The 22,032-nt window shown below is 39.2% G+C and overlaps 1 protein-coding gene across 6 annotated transcripts in view; it reads right to left on the minus strand.

Moving 5' to 3' along the window:
• Positions 1-22,032, minus strand: part of PTPN13 (protein tyrosine phosphatase non-receptor type 13) — a 113,421-nt gene that overhangs the window by 67,020 nt on the left and 24,369 nt on the right. For all 6 annotated transcript variants that reach the window (XM_039550574.1, XM_039550573.1, XM_039550575.1 and 3 more), the window contains exons 2-6: positions 19,966-20,085; positions 12,159-12,328; positions 8,401-8,466; positions 5,569-5,754; positions 2,504-2,597 (exon numbers count right to left, since the gene is read on the minus strand). In XM_039550574.1, coding sequence (XP_039406508.1) covers positions 2,504-2,597; positions 5,569-5,754; positions 8,401-8,466; positions 12,159-12,328; positions 19,966-20,080 — 631 coding nt within the window. In that variant the 5' untranslated portion in view covers positions 20,081-20,085. The remainder of the gene's footprint in view (positions 1-2,503; positions 2,598-5,568; positions 5,755-8,400; positions 8,467-12,158; positions 12,329-19,965; positions 20,086-22,032) is intronic.

The raw sequence follows: 22,032 nt of genomic DNA on the forward strand, positions 1-22,032 counted from the left end.
AGTGATGCACAAACATTTCTTCCCTGGGGTGTCACACATTATCTGTAACACTCTACACATGCAAGCACTTTCAATGAGCTTCACAGGAACAGGTGTTAAGGGACGAGGGCTATTCAGCCAACTTTATAGTCTGGGGGTTATCAGTACCTCTCATTCCACAAATATTATTTGAGTAAAGATTCTGTTAAATTAGAACTCTTCAGATAATATGAAGTTACCTAACAAGAGAAACCCTTCAGAAGGTCATTTTGACCAAGGCGGCTTAAAACTCTCTGTTGGACTTACTGGTTGATAGCAGCTGAGCCAAGTGGACTTGGTCTCCAGGAATAAGAGGAAAAAACATTCTAGCCACAACATTTTTTTCAAGTTAGAGAATACAGTAAAAAAACAGCAATTGGATCATCTAGTCTACTTCCTTTGAGTTAAAGAGAGAGTCCTCAGAGAAAGTTTCAGACATTACATGTGCTGACCCAGAAAGCCATGAAGATATTGGCTGGAGCTACTACAGCAATCTTCAAAATTTAGTAGATCCTAAAACCAAAGCTTTTTTATTAAGATATAATGAAGACACTGGGGACAAGCATTACTTCAGGAGAAAGAAAAATCTGCTAAAAAGCTTAAACGAAGTTGTGGGTAGGAAAACAAATGGACAAAGAAACAAACTCCTTAAACCACAAACATTTTAAAGAAGTTAAAGATTTTCTAAGAAAATGAATAACAAAACAGCAAAAGACTGGTCAGTTGTATCAGAGAACATGAAAACTAGAAACAACATAGAAAAGAATAATCAGAATTTGCTAATGCAATGAGAACAGACTTTAAAGACAACCCTGCTACGTCTCCAAAACTTTACAAATACTTTGATCGTTACTAAAACACAGTTAAATATGATTATGGAATAAAAAGAAGAATAGATTATGGAAAGAGGGTATAGAAATGAAAAGCTTGAGGTAGTAAGGCATTCTGCTTAAATAAAGTTCTTGAAAAAATATGGAATAGGGTAGTACTGGCAAAAGAACAAAAGTATATAAAGAAACTGTTTATTGGACAACACTGGAGACAGGGAAGCATAGGGTTAAAGAAAACACAAATTAACAACCAGAATAGTAAGGTTCTGGTTCAAACTTTAAAATTGCTGGGAACCAGGAAAAGAATTTATTTTGAGAAAGTGCTTAAAAAATTCAGAAAAGGCAGACATTACAAGGTTTACAAACCCAGTCAACTAGATTGATCCAGTCCCAAATCCTGTATTTCTAAAAGATCTCCCTATTGCTACAGAAATATTCTGGAAAAGAAGAAGAAGAAAAAAAAAACAGTAAGAAAACAAAACCCCTGAGAAAGCAGTCAGAACAGTGAATTTGTGCCAGAAAATGAAGAAACAGCTTGTACCAGAAACTGTTCCTGAACACATAGTGCCGGAAGGGCTGACAACCACTGCCATAAGTGTTTTATATCAAGCAGTAGCCTAATCTAGCCCCATCTCAAAGAAAAAAAAAAAAGAAAAAGAATCAATAAAGGAAGACCACCAATCCTTTGCCAGACTTGTACCTAACTTTTGCAGTTTGTATTGTCACTGACAGCTCCATGGGTTATTTCAGCTCCTGCAATTCCCTGCACTCTTGCTTGACACAAAACTAAAGAACTGAGGAGCAACTCAAGCACATAAGCAACGTATCTTTGTTGCAATGACTTACACTGGTCCAAGCTGATGCCTTATAAAAGGCTCCACCTCAGCTCCACAATTCTTTCAGAAAAATCAGAGACCAGCCTTTTGGAAGAATATATCCTCTCGTCTGAAAAGCCTAGCACAGAGCTGATGCTGCCAATGACCTTAAACAACAACATCTATGACCTTAAACAACAAAAAATCATGGCAAACATCAGCATTCAACCTACATCACTTTATCCTTTTTCCTCCACAGTGGCAATAGCAACTGTCTGTCTCCTCCCTGGTCTCCCAGTTTCCTCTTTCCTTACTTCCCTGAAGTAAAGTACAGCCCTGCCTGGCCTCCATATCTACTTCACACTGTCAAAGCATAGCAGAACTGTGATGGAACATATATCACTTCTCTTCAGAAAAAAAGAAAAGGCAGCAAAAAAAGCTTTGTGTGCAGGGAAAAGAGTCCAGGGCTGCCCTGGAAGCAGGGAGAGATGTTTTGTGCAATTAGAGTTAAGATGAGAGAGCAGAGTCCACAGGAAAGAGGGAACAAGGAAAAGCTGCTTCCTGCTCCTCTGGCTGACCAACTTTCAGCACCTCCTTTCTCCAGAAACAAAGTATTTGGCCAAGAACCTTTAAAACCTGTTCCTACCATAAGGACTGAACCAAAAGAAGATAAATATTTTCTTGAAACCATTATTCTCCTGCCACCATCATCAACATTTAGCTAGACACTGAACCATCAGAGAATTCTGTGAATGTAAGCAAGTCCTCCTCTATTTGATTTCTTTGCTTGCAAAATCTACCCAAACTTGGTCTTCCACAGGGCTGCAATGAAGCACTTACCTGTGGGAAGCCCTTTTCCCCTCAGCCTCTCCCGAATAGCCTGGCTCCTGTCTGGCTGCAATTTTCTATCTCCATTACAAGACAGCTGATCCATCTGCAAAAAAAGGCAGCAACATAAAGTCAAAATGTTGGAAGAGCTCATATTAGTATGAAACAAGCATTGTTTTTATGTAAATGCATGATATTAGTCAGTGCCAAACAGTTAAGTGCAGCACAGGCATTCAAACTTTTTAATAAAAAACTGATTAATCAGTGAGAATATCCCCTAGAATTATCCATGTTTGAATAGTCTGTGCATTATTTTACAACACATTTGGTCTACCTTTTTAACACTAAGAATAAATTAAGTTCACAAGCATGTAACTTAAACACGTTCCACCCCTACAGCAAACTGAAGGAACAACAACACTCAAAAACCATCTTCCATGATTACAGTGTGACTAGAACTTGCCTAGTTCTACTGATGAGTTTTCTGTATAGCAGGAAGAACTGTCTTGTACCCTCACAGGACTTACTGCACATGTCAAATCACATGCAGGCATTTGTGAGGAGTTTCTGTTGCCCCTCAGGCACATTCCTTTCATGTGTCAGGCTTAACTACTCCCACTAACTCTTCACTCAACCTTTTTCTTTTAAAATCACTACTTCCCTAGGAAAAACTTCCACATGTATAATCATTCAAAGAAGAGTTTATTTGCTACAATGAAACATTTTTAGTGAGATCTTTTGATATAGTGGGAGCATAACCTGGACAGCAGCTTAGCTGAGAGGAGGGAAGGTGAAATCAAACAGACTTCACAGTTAAAATACAACTCAGTTAACATTAAACAGACTGAATCAGCCTTGGGCTATATTGCCCTTTACAAGGCATATTAACATGGCAAATGAAAACATTCAAATGGGACCTCTCAGCTATGCTTCAGACACCACCAAATGACCAGTTACAGAGATAAGACCACTTGAGCCTTTGATAAGGCCCATCAAGATTAGAGGCATGCCAACCTTGGAATAGTAAGTTGTACTCTGCCTCTAAAAAACCAAAATTTATACATTTTTCTTGTTAACTGAAAAAATTCTAGCACACATACAGAGCACTGAACATTAAAACCAGCAGGGATGGCTGGCTAAGGTGCACAAAAACCTGGCAGCACAGCTATGCTGTCACTGTTCTGTCAACTCTTGGTTTTTTTCTTGTCTTCTTGCAAAGCCAGTGCAGTGACATGTTCAGAATTGAAAAGGTTACTGGCAGGGGAAATGAGCAAAGCTTCAGCAGTGGATAACTGCTAGTCCCACTCCTTCATTAACAACATGGACAGGAAATGTGAGCCCACTTGCTGGATTCAGGTCTCCACTGGATTTCAGTACAAGCATTTGGGAGCACTGTCACTGTCTTTGGCAGGATGGTCTGGATCAGTCTGCCGCACTAACCCCAGACTCCCTGAAAGCCTGCTGACAAGAACAAGAGGAGGGAAAGAAGAAAATGTGCTAAGCTGAAATGACCATCAACAACTTGGAGAATAATGACTCACTTTCCAGAGTGGCTGTTTCTATAGCTTGTGGCCTGATTTAAAATTGGATCTTTATTTTAACACTGATGAAGGCCCTGTAGCCCTTTATTCCACTGAACCACAGACTAATTCCACTTGGCAACTACACAAGACTTCAGACACTACAGTAAGGAGCACTGGACTGACAGACATACCTCACACACTAGACAATGCTTCATGGAGCTCAGGCTCAGCACTGTTTCTGGAGGCTTGGCATAATCAGCTGCTGTCAAATATTAGACAAATGCAGGGAACTCTCGCTTTCTGCAAGCATTTCCAAACCAGATATATGAAGAAACTATCTAACAATTAGATCATAACTTTTTTTTTTATAAAGAAAAGGAAGCATCAGCAAATTAAACATTTTTCATGCCATGTCAGTGCTGCCTCTCTAGACACCAATTTTTACATGGACCTGCTGGGGTGACTCCAGAGGAGGGACATCAAGTTGATTAGAGGGCTGGAGCACCTCTCCTATGAGGAAAGGCTGAGAGAATTGGGGTTGTTCAGGCTGGAGAAGAAAAGGCTTAGGGGTGACCTAACTGTGACCTTCCAGTACCTGAAGGGAGCCTACAAGAAAGATCGAAAGAAACTATTTACAAGAACACGTAGTGACAGGACAAAGGAAAATGGCTTCAAACTGAGAGTGGATTTAGATTAGCTATTAGGAAGAAGTTCTTTACTGTGAGGGTGGTGAGGCACTGGCACAGGTTCCCCAGAGACGTTAAGGATGCCCTTTCCCTGGAAGTGTTCAAGGCCAGGCTGGATGGAGCTCTGAGCAACCTGTTCTTGCAAAAGGTATCCCTGACCATGGCAGGGAGGTTGGATCTAGCTTTAAGGTCCCTTTTAACCCAAACCATTCTACGGTTCTATGACAATTTACGGTCTTCATTTATTTACTTAAAATTATTTAACTACTCTGAAGTTATGCTGTAATGGTTTAGGTGAAGAGAGACGTTGCCCATCAGGAATAGTAACTTTGTGAGATGAGTTCACATAACTTCTTTCACTTCTAAAAACAGTTTGGTCATTATTACTCAATAAAATCATCCACAATTCTCATATTCAAGAGCTGAGCAGAAGTGCAAGAGAATTGGCACACTGCCTAATCAGTCCTTCTTTCTGTTAATAAGCAACTCCCAAAAAGTCAAGCATAAATTCAAGATAAAGTAAACTCACAGCAATAATTTCTGAAGCATTTCAAGTAGCAACAAGTCTAAGGCTTGCCCTACAGTTCATTACCTTGTTCTTCTGTTTCTTCCTACCTTTTTTTTAATGAAGACAGTTCACAAAATGACCTCCTCAGAAACTCGTGAATGCATGTTCCAGGAGGAATTGTCAAGAGGACAGACTGCTACATGGGGAAAGAAGCAGTTCTCTCCTTTCAACACTCACCCTTGTCAAAATTGCAACATATCAAAACAAGAGGAAGAATGACTGCAGAGTGACTGTGAATTAGCACTTTTGCTCTTTTCCTGCTCACCTTTACTATTTCCTCAAACGCTGACACAGACTTACCCCAGACAGGCTTCCCAGAACAAGTCTGACCAGCTGCTTCACATATGAAAAAGAAGGGGCACAGTTGCTGTTCCTTATGTGGGCACTGCAGGCATCCAGAACAGTCCGTACAGACACACGGGCATAAATGACATCCTCACACATGCCCAGCAGTATGCTGTTGAGATGGTCTCCAAGCTTGATAGGCTAGTGACAAACAAGGACAGGGGACACAGGAGAATCAGTTTTAGCAGTGACTTGGGGAACACTCAGAAACAAAAGACATTCAATAATGTACAGTACCTATTCATGAGACTTATTGCCTACATTATGTGAGTGCCAATTTGGAAGTCACCACCTAGGTGGTGGAAAACATAGTGGCTGTAGAACAGGAGACAGGCATTTAGCCTCTGGATTCAACTCCTCTACAGCAATCTGGCCTAAACAAGCTGCCTGATCTGTAAGGTCAGGACACCAATGCTTTCCTTTCTCAAATGCTTAATGAAAAAGTAAAAATAAAATGAGAGGGAAAAGGTTCAGAGAAGCTTTATTCCTTGATTTTGAACATTCTGCCAGTCAGGAGTATAAAACTCAATCCTCATTACAATAATTTGGAGCAACCCTCTATGTTAATTTTCTACAGTTCTTCACCTCACCAACACTTTGCAGCAGATGTGTTAGCATTTCCAAATTCTAGTGACATCACCAAACAGTATCAACAAAAATTAAGGAATAAAACAACCAAGCCACTGGTTAATGAAGCAGAGCTTCCTAACTGCAGGACAACACCCATACAGTCTAAAAAAAGTAAATCCAGATGTCTTTCTGCTCTCCCCATTCAGTGAATGCAGACACCGTATGTGGAATATCACTCCCCAGGGTATGCAGCACTTGGTGATAACACTTGTTCTCAGATGCTGCAGGCACTTGGGACCTGAGCTTTCTGATTTGCAACTCTCCCAAAGTGAGTGGTTACCCACAAACACTGTCAAGCTTATTGCATCACAGAGTGCTTCAAACAATTGCAATCTTTCAATCTTCCCCATGTGAGCACTCTTAAGGTGAGCCTTTAAAAGGCACTCTGGACCACCCCGATTTAATTAATGTAGCCTTTTCCCATCTATCTGTTTATCACTTCTAACTAATCATAAAAATCACGTATGTGAATAAGATATGAATCTCATGTTCAGCCACACTCCCAGCAGAGAAGCAGCTCATTAACGAATGCAGGCAGAAAAATACAGAAAAGTATTAAAAAAAGGGGGAAATCTGCACATGCAAATTAACACTCAAAAGTAATGCCATACACAAGACTGTCCTTTTGCCTACACTAACTCCACAGGACAGAGGATCCACCTGACAACATCCCAAAAGCAAATTCCTTCCAGGCCTCCCCCCCACACACTGTCTTTGGGAAAATACTCTTTTATTAACAGGTAGATGCCTTCCCACTGCATTACTGAGAAACTGTTGCTACACTCTTAACACCAAAGTAAGAAACAAAGAGAACAGGGACTAAAATTCATGCCTACATTCCTCTCAACACCTATCTCTACCTACTTTAAGTCACTCTCCTACTACTGCTGAATACTGCTCCTCTCATCTCCTACAAGACAGGAAAGCAAAGGAAGAGAAAAGCCCTAGTATCTAGGAAAACACTAAGGCTTTTGGGACAGGCACAGTAGGCCTTATAAACAGGTACCCTAAACAGTCAGAGTTTCAAAGTTTTTTACCTCACTTAGCTGCATTCAGGCAGCTACTTCCAAGTAAGTACAACTGAGATCCCAACTACCACTCTGTTAAAGAAAATACTAGGAACTGAACGCCTAAAATGCTGAAGTCATTAAAAATTTCCTTCCTTAGTCTTATACATAACATCAACTAGTAGGAACAAATCCAAATATGAACCACAAATTGCTTCTTCCACAACTGCAAGTCCATCATTAAATGCTTTTTCAGAAGCATTTCATCTTATTTTCACTCTTTTAGATATTTACTTTTAAAAGTTTAACTGGGAGCAGGGAAGGAGCACTCAGGAAGATAATGAATCACATTTACCTTCAGTCAGTTTTGGCAAGACAGTCTAAGAGCTCTGCTGGGTGTGTAAAATAACCACATTGAGCAATAACACTCAGCTCTACGCAGTCTGCAACTGCATCTGCATTGACTGACAAGTCAATAGCAAGAGTCTACTCCCTGCTCCAAACAATTCATACCCTTTCTTGGCCATTGTGAAAGGTAGGTATCTATATGTGCCAAACCCAGACTCACAGAAGCTATGGCAGCATAGAGAACAAGTTGTTTTGTTATGTGTAAAATAAGTGTGTTACTTCAATACTTGTTTTCATATAAGCCTAAACCAAAACAAATTATTTTCTCCTTTGTCAGCAGCTTGAACTGCTGTCTTTCAGCCTGTGGCATTACAGGCTAGACTAGGCCAGATACATCTTCATGGAAACTAACAGAAATGTACTATCAGCACCTTCTCCCTGCAAGACAACACCACACTTCACAAGAAAAAGCTCCAAGTATAGGAAAGAAAACTTCTGTACTGTGCAGTGACTGCACATTGGAACAGACTGCCCAGAGAACCTGTGGAGTCACCTCACTGAACCATGTGGACACAATCCAGTGCCAGGTGCTCTGGGATCACCCTGCTTGAGCAGGGAGGTTGGACCAGATGAACCACTGTGGTCCCCTCCAACCTGACCCATTCTGTAAAATTCTGGGAAAGGCACCTTTCTCCTAAGCGTCTCAGTATGACAACCCTGCCCTGTAAACTTAAATGCAGAGTCAGTCCAACGATATCAAGTCTGAAGTTGCAATATTAAACAAAACCAAATCTAAACTTACCTGACTTTGAGGAACTTCGTGGTCAGCTCCCCAAAAGAGTGCCATACCAAGAGAATAAATATGGACCTGCCATAAGACACAAGATACTTGTGAACTTATTGAACAGGAATGGAAATGCAAAGCAGACTTTTAAAGGAGAGCAACTAGCTTAACATCATTTTGCTTATAAATACATTTCTGGTATTTAAGCTCAGTTGTCTTTCAAATCCTACTTCTCCTTTACATGAGGTTCAGAGAAGTAAATCCTACTGCTACAAAATACACTGCATCTAATTAGTGCCCCCATCTTCTCTGTTCAATTTTGAGCTTTCATCTCACATTGAAGCCAGAAAGTCATGTAATCCATACAATCAGCCTGGTGTGGGGTAAAGACTGCATGGTTGTGCCCAAGGATCCTTAAAATTTGAGTGTGAAAGTAAGGCAGACCTTAGCACGACTTAAGCAGGGGGCTATCCTAATGAGATTACTAAGATTGGGATCAAAGGAAAAAGAAGGAATGAACAAAACAATATAAACATTTAAAGCAGTACCTTAATCTATAACTGATATTTTAAGGTACAAATACATTAACCATTACACATTATAATTAACGATTAATATATCTTCAACATAATACACCCATCAGTACAGGGAATAAAACCTTTAAATACTGCAGAATTAAGAGCACAAGCATATGCTGGCTCTGTAGGTGACTGTCAAAACAAAACAGGTAAGTGTAGAAAGAAAGCACAGTTTTTCTGGACTGTATAAGTAATGTACACTAGTGACGGCTCCCTATACCATGTTATTAGTAATACTTATGTTACTTAAAGCAACAAATTTATTGAATAACTCTGAAGGCAATGAACAACAATTACAAGGACAGAGATAAAATAAAAGTTCACTTAAGTCAGCCTCTTCACCAAAGCAAAACATCTTAGTTAAGTTCTAGATATATAAATTGACAAAAATCTGAACAGATTAGGACAGTAGTCAGAAAAATGCATCAGGGGTTCTCAGTTAATACCACTGCCCCATTCAATCAGAAACATTCTCTTTCAAATACTGAGAAAATTGCTCTTTATCTGGTTTATTACCCATTACCCTTTCAACTGAAATGCTACAAAGTCTTCCTTATATATCAAGATATACTGCAGCTATGCAGAAAGAGGTGAACATGCTTTCAGGGCAGTAATGAATGCAAAAAAAAACCTTTTCAGAAAAAACAGGCAACAAAACCCAAAAGAATCCAAAACCAATCAAGAAAAAAAAACCCAAACAAAAACAGAAGCTTGCCAACTCTTTCAGTCCCCCAATAATGCAATAACAGCAATTGAAAATACTATTATAAAATTAGTTACTTCTAATTAGAGACATTGTCATTGTCTTGAGTCTGTCAGTGTTCAAGAAAAATTTGGACAATGGTCAAATACATGATTTCATTTCTGGTTGCCCTCTCTGGAATCTGGAGTTGGACTTGATGACTCCTTGACCCTTTCAGCTCAGGTTATTCCATCATTCTATGACTCTGCGCTTCAAAGTAACAGAAGATATTTCCAAAAATGCTATGTGCGATCAGTCCTCTAAACTAAAACATGCTACTCTACTAATCTATCTGAAAACAGCTTTCAAAATAAAAGCATTTATTCAAAAATTGTAATTAATTTCTGTACTATGATACTTTAAATATGTTCCACAATATATAAATCAACATGAAATTAATTTCCCAAATCAATCTTCATTCTAATATTGAATGGTTTGGTTACTCTATTTCCAATAAGCCTGCAGTTACCTCACACATATTTGGATTCAAGCTGACTGTGTGTCTTGGAATCAAAAGGGTATTCACTTATTGATGATAATTTTTTTTAGCATTTCTCGTGAATACACTTAACTTGTATTAGCAAACACAATCATAACTGAAAAGACAAATGCAACCCCATCACTGTCTGATACAAGGCCTTAAAAAACAAGGTATTTTTCTGCTTCAGCAGCTTTTAGTAGAACAATCAAAAAGGAAAACACCAATGATTTCCAGTAAATGAATTCAGTGAACTACAGCCAGTTGTGACAGAAGAAAAAAAAAAAAGTTTAAATGTGTTAAAAGTTACCACAGTCAGCAAAGCAAGATCTGATTCTGTGATCTAAGAAACATGAAGTCAACATACTCCTTACAAATAACCAGTGTACCACCTGACACAGAGTTTAACAGGAACGCAAAGGGAAGCAGTCAAAAAAAGAGGGATGCACGTATAAGCTATTTATCAGCCCTACGAACTTCAACGAATAAAGTCATAAAAGGACACTGGTTTTTGGACAAAGCTATGTTTCAGTGAGCTTTCTTCTTCCACATAAGGAAGTAGGTGGATCACCTTCCATCCAGCAAGCAAGGTTATGCTGACACCAGGAAAGTAATTCACACAGCCCTAACCAGAGAGGATTAGTTAGCGCTGCACACACACAGAGTGCCAGCATTTGGTCATCGCCTATTGATGTGCTCTGTGTTGGTGTTTACAGGCCACAGAGGTCCCTCTGAGGGTTTCCTTCCTAAAGATTAAGAAACACCACAGCATGGCTTTTCATAGTAACAGTCCTCCATTTATTTCAAAAAGAAAAAAAGTAGCATATTGAATACTGGCACAGAGCAAAGAATGCAATCAACTCTGACAAAGGTCACAAACTTGTCCCTACAAAACTATTTTTTCTGCCATTTTTAAAGGCCTGTTTTGTACATTAACTTCAGAGTTGGCACTAGAGGTAACATTACTGTCTTCGAAAGCATTGTCCCTCTTGAAAGAAAATAAACAATTCCAGCAGTATGACTACAGAACTTGGCAGCTGCATCCTACATAACTGAACCTGAGTCTTCATTATGTCAGTGCTATTTTTATTCCTCTATTATTTCTCTAACTTTCAGCCTAGGTTTCTAATTGTTTATAGTTTTGACATAAATAAAACTGTAAACATATTTTATCATACCATTAATTTTGACAATATGCAGGTCAAGAAGGATGTCTAAAGGACTTGGGAGTAACAGAGGGTTTACAGTAGGTATTTGGTGATAGAGCCCTAAAGAAAACTGGCTATATACAAAAAGCTGTAAACACCAAATATTCAACACAGAAATACAGGTTTTAATAGTCCTTGTGCACACAACAGCTACCCATGCCAATACCACTTTCCTCTGGAGTAAGAGCTGTTCTTCCTGGAGGAACACTGCCAAATGCCATAATTGTTCCCAGTCTACAACACTGGCTGTGGCTAGCTTCCCTCTAAGGATTATTGATCCAGGGAAGCCAAGGAGATAGAAATAGCTCAGCTTCCTTTTCACTCCCACTGCTAAATATCTTTGACTAAGCCAAGGCAATGGTTTTCTGGGGAAAGTGTTACCATTTGCAACAAATTCTTAAGAGCACAGCTGAGAAGATACTCATTTTAACTGTACCTGTCAATGACCTGGAGGAGATCACATATACAAACATCATCTGTCTGAACATTTACCCTTGTGAAAGGGTTAAAAAGGAGAAGTGGAAATTCTGTGCAGCCCTTGCTCAAGTATGCACACGGCCAGGTGCAGTAGAGACTCTTCCTCACAACTGCATACAACTATAATTCCACTTTTACCAGGAAAAACAAAGTAGGAGGATCCCTCCCCTCCTCACAAAAGAAATTACACGAATCACAAACCATGGGGAGATAAAAAGGACAGTTTAAAGCTATTTTGTGAAGGGATCAACAGCAAAACACCAGAGCTGTCTGCCAAGGAAGAGGCACTCTACCTTTTCAACATCTGACAGGGATGACAGCGAATGGTTCTGCAGAACCTCTGGTGCTGTGAATGCTCGCAGGTCTTGTTGGGACACATTTTCATCAGTAAATGACACACTGCCAGATGGAAGCAACAGGAGAGACCATGGAGAAATGATGAATCCCAGAGCAGCAGGATCAGCTGTAATTGAAAAGGGAAAAAAAAACCAAAAACCACCCTGAAAATGAAGCAATGTTGTGTTTGATGCCCTTGCTTGATGTTCTTTTATTATCAGCCTACATACTATTAGTGGAATAGATTCATACTTCCTTTTCCACCTGCAGTGTTTCGTAACCACAACAACCACCTCGATTTTAATCACACTGAGGAGTAACACCTATCTTTTATGACTGTTCTTATTCATAACAGCAAGCTCAGGAAGAGCCTGCTAAAATACTCACAAATCTTTCCCATCCTAAAGTTATTTCAATTATGCTACAGTTGACATATAAAATGTTCCCCTTCTGTAGTGCACGTCAATAATGCTAATTCCTACAATAGAATGGAGTTTGCTCCTATACCATCATAGCATTACTGCAGCAGCAATGTTTTGAAGACAGTAGACAACATTAGTGGAGAAGGAAAATCCTCATTAGAGTGGCTAATAGAAGGGGACAAAACAGAAGAGTTTTGTGGCACAGAAATCCTTTTTAGTCTAAAGCAAAAAAAAAATTAAAAATACCTGAAAATATCAAAACAAGCACTGAAATTGCAGAACCAAAAGTGATCTAGAATATGCAATTTGCCAGATAGATTTTTGATGTCCAATAATACTGCTGTCAAACTACTGTAACACAAAAAGGCAGGAAAAATAAATACCATTTCCTTGAGTCAAAATATTTTTTCTACAACTCAAACATGAATCAACCCAATTTCACTGGAGGAGGCACAGGATTTTACCTAAGTAAAACTAAAAGTTAATTTTCATTTTTTCATAGGCAAAAAGGCAATATCTCTGTCTTCTGCTGCACAATATATCCAAGATGTGAGGAAACACATGTTTGAATGATACATCCTTTTCCCTTGATATTGTAAGGAAAACCAGCAGAATAATAATTTCCTCCTTCAGCATCACCATTAACATTTTCCACTCTCCATCTCAGGATATTCCTACAGTGCTGGTTCCTAGACTGCTGAACTATCTTGTAATCTAGAATATTTCTAATCTCCTAGGAAATGTATTAAATTACTGCTTGCAGGTATCAGGTGTAAAAGGATCTACCAAGTAAGTCCTTCAATTTTCTAACCCCACTTCCTTTGAAACAAACAGAGTAAGTGCTGTTCACTGTTGTAGCAGTAAGTTTAGATGTTAAATGAAAGAAACATAAAGATGGACAGACCATTCCTACTATATGTAACAAGAAAATACTACATTATATAGCAAGGCTTCCAAAAACATTTTTAGGAAGACTACCTTAGATGGCCACTGACTTTCAAAAATTATCCTGAGGGTAACTACTGGATTTTTCACCACTTCTGTGTGTATTCAACACTGATATAAAAACCCTAAACAAGCAACATCTTAAAATATTGTAAGATTTCTGCTTATAAGTCCCAACTCAAGAACCCTAGGAAATGTAGATGCTTTTATCTTAATTTAACATTTTGTATAATATTTGAAATGCATAAAAACTCTTCATATTCTGAAACATACTAAGACAAAAAATTGATTTAGTTTTGAGAACAATTAAAACCCCTCCCACAATTAGTCTGAAGTCTTCCCGATATTAATTTCAACAAACTTTAAAGCATTTGTCCCCTACAGATGTAGAGTCTGAATTTATTGATCCACCCCTACTCAAGAATCTTCATGACCTGAAGCAATGTAAAATTAATGTGACAAATAATAAGTTTAGGAAAGGGACTGGTTTTGCCAAACTCGTTCTATTGACATTTTTTTAGCTTTCTCTTTCAGTAGCTTACAACTAACATAGCAGATCATACTGCCCCATCCCAACTCCAGGGAATCTAATCTATTGTTACAAAGGATGAGGACAAAACAATTAATTGTCCAGTTCCTTCCTTAAGGCGTGCTTCATAAACCAAAATAACTGTCTCAAAGCTCCAACTAGGTAGACCTACCTAGGAAAATACTCTTCAGTAACATTACTCTTACTTTAACAAAAAAGTAGCAAAGATGCAATGTGTCAAATAGCCAGCAACTATAAGACAACAACAGAAACTATCTTCCAGTGATAATATTCATGTCATCTTCTGTTTAGGCTTTCAGAAGAATTTACAAGAGCAGTAAGGGTAACATACTCCTGAAAATACAGAGGAAAATGACAAAAAACCCCCCAACCCCTTTTTCTAAAAGCACTGGAATTCAGGATATGGCTCCTGGTCAATTTTCTATCCAACAGGTTTTCAACTGTGCTAGAGCTGCCAGCCTTCTGAGTTAATTCCAGAACTATGCAACTCGGTAACAAAACACTTGTGAGAGCACAGTATATCAAGCAGTGCCAAGACAGAGATAAATAGCGTGGTCTTACTTAAAGTGAGAGAGTGAACTGGCTTTAAACACAATAAAAACAGAAATAATCTTCAGCTACAGAGCATCTGCCAAACAAATGAGAGAAGGGAAAAGTCCTTTATGTGCTTTAACAGCATACAAATAGCCTAAGATAAAAAAGACCCACCATATTATAAGGGACATGAATACAAATATTTGAAATGGATCTATTTTACAATATTGATGGCAGGTAATTTTGAATTCCCAAGCTACAGTCACAATTCAAGTCAGTCCTTCAGGATCTTTTTCCCCCACTTCTCTCTTAGGCCTCAACCATTAGCACAGAACACACACATCGACAAAAATCTCTAAAAACCACAGAACAATCCAAAAATATACATGAGGTTTTCAACACCCATCTTTGCTTCCCTCCGTAGCCCTCACTGAGACACGTAAAATTTCTCCTAGAGCAAAGGACCCTGAAAATGTGTATGCTCAGGCCAGGCTGGAGGCAGGCAGACCACTGACTCATCTGCAGCCTGGCCAGGATTATGCCAGCACACAGGACCACTTATGCTGTAAATCCTCTCCTCCTTGGGCTGGTGCAGCATGTCCCTGCATGCCTGGTGTGCAGGGCAAGCAGCACTGCAGCGTCTCTGCTCCCTTTCCCTTCGGCACAAAGGGATAGGAGAGCTCTGATGGGATACTGAACCCCTTGGAAAAGTGAAATTTACTCTTTCCTGAGGATACTGGAGCAAGAAACACGGTGAACAATTAATTTCTGAGATCACATATGTTGTCCCTGAACTGCCCCACAGTCAGTCTAACACCACACTACACTGTTGTGCTGACTACATCCAGCAGAGCTCTGCAAAGAGTGCACGTAGTCACCAAGCCTCTTTGGTGTGAGTAGGGTGGGTGGAGGAAGGGATGAGGAATAGAAACTAAAAATTTTTTAAATCCCAATAAAATTACAAAAGCTCAATCTCTCTCCTTCTCAGCAACCAAAAAATCAAATGTCACCAGATGATGGGGGGGAAAAAAAAAATCATTCCCTAACAGTTACTGGCAAAGGGAAAAAGCAATCATTTATTCCCTGCCAACAAGGACTAGCTAGAAAATGAGGATTTGGGTTTTTACCCCTTCCTATTGCATTTTTCCTCTTGTCAACCAAACCAATCCATTTCCTGCTCCATCCCAACTAGGTCTATGACTACTTTGGACTCACCACTAGTCCCCATCAGCACATTTCACACTTTGCCTTCCTTCTTTTCATTACACCTACTCAAGCTAAGCAGCTACAGTAGTTTGACTGTCAACAAGATTTACAGGTCCCTGAAAACCATAATCTTCTTTCTTCACATCCACTTTCAGATGATACAACTTTTCTTTACATAAATCATTTCCCACATACAAATTTGTAAGACATTCAACTTGCAAAGACTCTCTTTCTTTGCTCAACCTGTCTTTTTAATATCAGACTCACTTTCCCCCTTCTCTTCCCCCTTCATTTAGATACACGTCTCCAAATTTAAGATCCAATTATTTTCAGAATCCTCAACGCACACTTTAGAATGGGAGTGGCTTAAGTGACATATGAAGGCTTTCCCACTTTCAAGCTTAGATAAATCTTTTCCAGTTAAACCTACCAAATTAGAGGGACGCCTGTTTTATAATTCTCAGCAGCAGCGAGCACAGCATTCTCCTTACGCTTATACACTCACATTTGAGATTACTTCAAAGACTTGTTCCTTTGACCTCATGGAGTTCTGAGTGCAAGATACAGCACGTCTGAAACAGCTGATACACTCTTTCAACAACAAAATAGTTATTGCAGATAATTAAACAGATGTAAGAGAAGGGCAGGTCTGGTATCGGCCTTTTCAAATCTCCAGATTAATCTCAACATCACCAGTGCAACTGATGTCAGATCTGCAAGTGAGTCCTAGATTGTCTTTCTCCTTCATTTAACAGCTTATAATATGCTGACAAGACAGCTACCAGAGTTGATCTTCTGAATTGGTGATTAGCAACTGGGCAATTCAATCCAAGCTTTCATTTTTTATAACTATAGAAATAAATTTGTGAAGTATTTTTAAGGAGTTCAACATCTGCTAGAATTGTAAATATGAAGAGGGATAAAAATATGCACATTTCTATATCTGTTGCTGAATCAGACATGATGTGATATGCAATTAACCATGTAAGACAATGGATTTTCATCCTGTGCATCTTTTATTCAGTGCTTTGATGGATAAGTAGACCCACTAAAAGACATGCACAACTTTTATATATAAAGAAGCCATCAAATCTGTAACAGAAGCTTGTTTTGGACACTTTTTTCTAATTTCTAGAAACTAGCTTAAGTAAGAAATTAATTGAAGAACAGGTTCTCAGTTGACAGAGTAATAGCAAGATTTCCAACTTGAAATAAACTACCAAAACTCTACCACGACTACATACATAAATGAATTATTACTTGGACTGGTAAATCCTTTAAGTTTGTGTGGTTCCTGGACTGGTGTGGAGAGGCTGCCAACAGGTAGCAGTTTAAGAGTTGACATGGCCTTTTTTATCCCCCTCATTTCAAAACAGCTGGAACACAGACTGTTGACCAATATGCCTTATTTAATTTTTTTGAAGAAACAATGTACAAAACACTCAGAAAACTTATATTTTGTTACAGAACAGCAAGTTCAGGGACTTCAGGACTCCGTACAGGAAGGAAGAACACTTTTGAGAGCTGGTCAAAGCTGAACACGCTGTGATCTTGCAGAAGCTAAAAGCTTGACCTATTGCCCTCTGCCCAGGAGTGATCAGTCAGTTCTGAAAAATTTTGGAAACTCATCCTCTGCCATAAAATAGCTCTTCCATGCCATATCCATGGAAGAAATGGGCCTGAAATTCGACCAAGGAAAACAAGATTTCTTTAGGATTCCTTGCTACAAGTCCTCCACAAATAAAGAACGAAATTGAGTCAGACAAGCCTACAGGAACCTCCACATTTCCACATGGACATTCCTGCATGTCCACGACACCTTTACAACCCAGCATAGAAACTGATATTCAAGATGACAAAAAAAGTCTCTAGACTGCTTCATTAGTGAAGACAAACCTTCATTAAAGACTGTCTGGTTATTCAACTCTTGCTGGGAGGAATTAGATTACCTTTATCAACCTTAGCTACACAGAAAAGCTCTTTCATTTGAGTGTCTCTTGAAGTGTGTTTTACCAAAGGCTATATCCCAGGTTAATTAATAGCATGCAACTGAAAACAGTTTGCTGAACTAGCAGAAAAACAACTCAATAAAACAGCTTCACCTCCAAAAAAGAGACAGATTCTTCTGGCACTGATTTTATCTGAATTTGTGTTTTGGTCTTCACGGATAGGAAGCAAGATCAGAAGCTTCTGCCACCTTACCCAGTCCTTGCTGGCAAACATTCCCCTGCCTTAAAAACACATATCAGAAGTCCTGGGGCATATTTCTGTTTTGTGCTCTCATCTTTCAGTACTTGTTCTTCTGAAGGAGCGCTGACTGTGTTCTCATTGTGGATGCCTGCCTGCAGTCTTCATAGAAACTATGATAACTCTTCTGCACTACTCTCAGGACAAGAAAGGGTGAGTTCTTATTTTCAGTGGAGACTCCCTTCTGGAAAAAAATCTAGGACAAAATTTTAAGTGGTTTCACTGCTATGGGCTCATACAACTGCAATTTTGCAGGTGGATTAAAAGATGGAGCTTCATGTGTCAATTCCTGCAAAGTTTACAAGAGTAAACCTCTAATCATTCAAGATCCTTCTTAAGTCAAGGTCTTAACAACCTGCCCTCTTAAAAGAAATAATTCTCCTGACTGTCTCCAAGAGACAACAAAGAGTGAAAGAGAGAGGAAAGCAGATGTCAGCTTTCCCTTTCTTGCAATATGAGAAGCAGCAGGACAGGTCAGTTGGTCAAACTGCAACAATAAACTCAGCATTCCTAATAGGGAACGCTTTTTACTACACATGGCCTGTGAGAACACAGGTAAAGGGAAAAAGGTAAATTTGAATGGGATGTCAAAACTACCTATAACTCACCTACCAAAAAATACATTGGAGAAGTTGATAACATTCATATTTGTAAAGCTAAGTCAAGCTTGATCAGAAATCAAGCACCATATAGCAGGTTTTACCCACATCTGCCTTCTCTGGGGCCTGTGAAGTATCCAACAGTCCAGTTGAGACCAGTCTCAGAGGCTGCACAATGCATAAGACAGAACCAGTATCTGACTCAACAGATTGTCTAAACCAAATCTTAATAAAACCAACCCAAAACAACTTCAATGTTGAATCTTAATGAAATTCTACATCAAATACTTGCAAAAAATACAAAACATTTTTCCCTCAATAACAAAGATGTGCCCTTTGCATCGTAATGTGGCAAAACAATGACTATTTTCAAAGTGTGACCCTTTGCTTTTCATTAATAAAACTGAATAAGCTTACATATACATGCTTAGATACAAGGGGACGACCCCCCACAAAGGTGCTGAAATACTAGGTGCATCATGGGAATATATACTTTATCTGAGAACAAGTTAAAGATGTTACTGAAGTTCAATATTTGGGTTAAGCATTTATTGCTATTAAAAAAAGCAAGAAAGGGAGGGAAGGGCCTTAAGGATTTACAGATTTTAAAGAAAAGGGAGGAAAATACAAGGAAGGGGAAAGGTTCCATATTGAGACCTAGTGCTAAAATGTGTATTATTAGCAGTATTTCAGACGCTCAACCTGGAGCCTACTAAGGTGGGAGGGGGGAGGGAGAAGAAATACTTGTACTCCTTTGAAGTCCAAGACAACACCACATTCCTCTCAGTAGCGTGTAGGTGTTGCCACTTGCATTCTGGGGAATCATACCTAGCCCTCTGGTCAAGTTTTCTGTTGCTCACCTTTGCCTCCCCTGAGACTGAATCTCTTCAGAGCACACTGGTCATGACTGCACAGTACTGTACCCATTTCTGTGCCCCCTTCGGTACTGAAGTGTTCCAATGGTCTCACACTTATTTATCACCTTTTTCCTGTGTTTTCAGCTCACTCCAATGAGTCTAAAATAATTGAAGTTACCGCCACAAGAAACGGGATATGCCACAGACTCTGGCAGAACTTGAAGTGATGGTTGAAAGCAACCTTTGGGCTGGGGTGCAGCGAGGCACTTACCCAGAGACAACTTAGGAGCAAGTTATTGTTTGGGTTTAGAGCCTAGGAAGGACAAGGCAGTTTACTTTTATGGCACCTGAGCATAACCAAGACGTTTCCAGCTCTGTATTCATCAGTCTTTAAAAACGCTTACCTTTTCGGAATAGTTCTTGAAGGCTCTCTGCACTTTGATTCAAAATAGCCCATATTTCCTCTTCCTGCAATGGTCCCCCCCGAACCTCCAGAGCCTCTGCTAGTGACACATGCATGTTACCTGGGAAATAAACAGACTGATGTAAGACTAAATAACACTTTTCTTCTCCTTGCATGCAGTATTCAAGTGATGCCTTTTCCCGGTCTTAAAATCAAGAGTCAAACATGGTTAGAAGCGAAAAAGGGATTTTACCTTGGTATTTATTTGAAGGATCCTTAGGTGCACATGTCCAGGTTGAATGCACCCCAATGCACACCACAATGCCCACCCCCCAAAGGATCTGGTATAACATTATAGGTTTTACTAATTAGCACATCTATCAAAGATTCCCCCATGAGAGGCTCGAGTGAGTGCCCCTCTCCCCAAGGAACCTTCCCCTGGATGGTTCTATCTTAGTTTACAGAATGTGTTCTGGAGAGGACCTTGGGGTCTGGGGCATTTTGATCCCTAACTACGAAGCTTCTAAAATGTTTGTTAAGCTAGGAGACTCAACAAGTCCAAGAATGGAGGCAAAAAGCCAATACCATAAAAAGGTATAAACGGGGTATACAAGAAAAGGCAAAAAATCATCATGGCATCACAAGTAGTAATAACCCATGTTCAACCCTTAGTCACAAAAATTCTCCAGCATTAACAGAACCCACCAAATATAAATAATACAAAATGTTCACTATGGCGATAAAGAATTTTGAGCACCTACTCCAGAAAAACTCAGGCTAAGAAAATAATGATCTATATTAATGTTGTAGACTCTACATCGATAAACTCAACAAACTGGCATCAATCCATATGCTATGGGCAAGAGTTTGCTGTGTTTATAAAGATGACAGATCGATCAGTAGTTACAGGTTTATTAAAACAAATCAGCTATTAACACAATTTTGACAGGTTCAAGTCAGTGAAGCTGTTGGTAGGAAAGGAAGCTCTTCTTCCTTTCACAAGGTTGTTTATAGTATTTCACGACCATATTATGAGAAGCACTACCAGCAAACATGTACACAAGCAAAACAGCTATGGAACTGATAGTGAACTCTTCTGTTCAGCTTCTCCTTGCAGTTAAAAAAAAAGTAAAACTGTTAGTGGCACTCTACTTATTACCTCCCCAGAAAACATATCAAGGTTTCCTTCCCTGGATAAAAGAGGTTATGCTTCAATATTTTTTCAAAGAGCTAAACCATTTTGACCATACTACAATATAATGTTCTGTTGTCCAAAACCATCTTGAAAACTGAAGAACACATCCTTAAATATTCTGGCAAAGTCAAAGCTTCATCCGTTTGAGCTCAGAGCAAATAACCCATGTGTCTACTTAATTACTCCAGCTTTCTATGGAATGTTCTCAGACTGAGCATTCATGCCAATTTATATTTCTGATTAGGATGCAGCTGCAGTGGCTTCTTTCTCTGCTTCTCTCCAAACCCCAGAGAATAAAATCTTGAGGCAGTGAGCTGTAGTACGAGCCTAAGGTGTACTGTCAGTCATCACTGGTAAGTTTGTTATGTCTCAAAGGCTCCAAAACTGCTGCTGGAAATGGAAAATACAGTTCCACAAGCAATGCTCATTGTCTGGAAATCAGTAATTGGTATCAACAGTTTTAGATGACCCAATGGTACTGCTGGAGGCTCCTCCCCCTTCCTTTAAATCACCTACCCAGAGCCTCCCCATCAGCACAAAATCCCGGCTCAGGTGTATGGATACTAACTCAGATATTAACCTAACAAATTTAAAGAGGGACAGGCTTACAGGCTATATTTAGTTTCCCAACTGTCTAGGCAGCTTCATGCCTTCCATGTCGTTTTACTTACAGATAACCAGGCTTATACACATATAATGGCAACATAAAAGGCTGAATATCCTGTAGTTTCTAACTGAAAACATGGGTTTTGACAGTACTTGCTAAAATACTAGCCTTTTCACCTTGAATTCCATACAACTACTGAAAAATTACATATTGCTGGCTGCTTTTCAGCACAGCTTATTTTTCCTTATTTCACAACTTGCCAGCTT

Source organism: Corvus cornix, chromosome 4 (genome assembly GCF_000738735.6).
Source record: "Corvus cornix cornix isolate S_Up_H32 chromosome 4, ASM73873v5, whole genome shotgun sequence".
NCBI classification, from domain to species: Eukaryota; Metazoa; Chordata; class Aves; order Passeriformes; family Corvidae; genus Corvus; species Corvus cornix.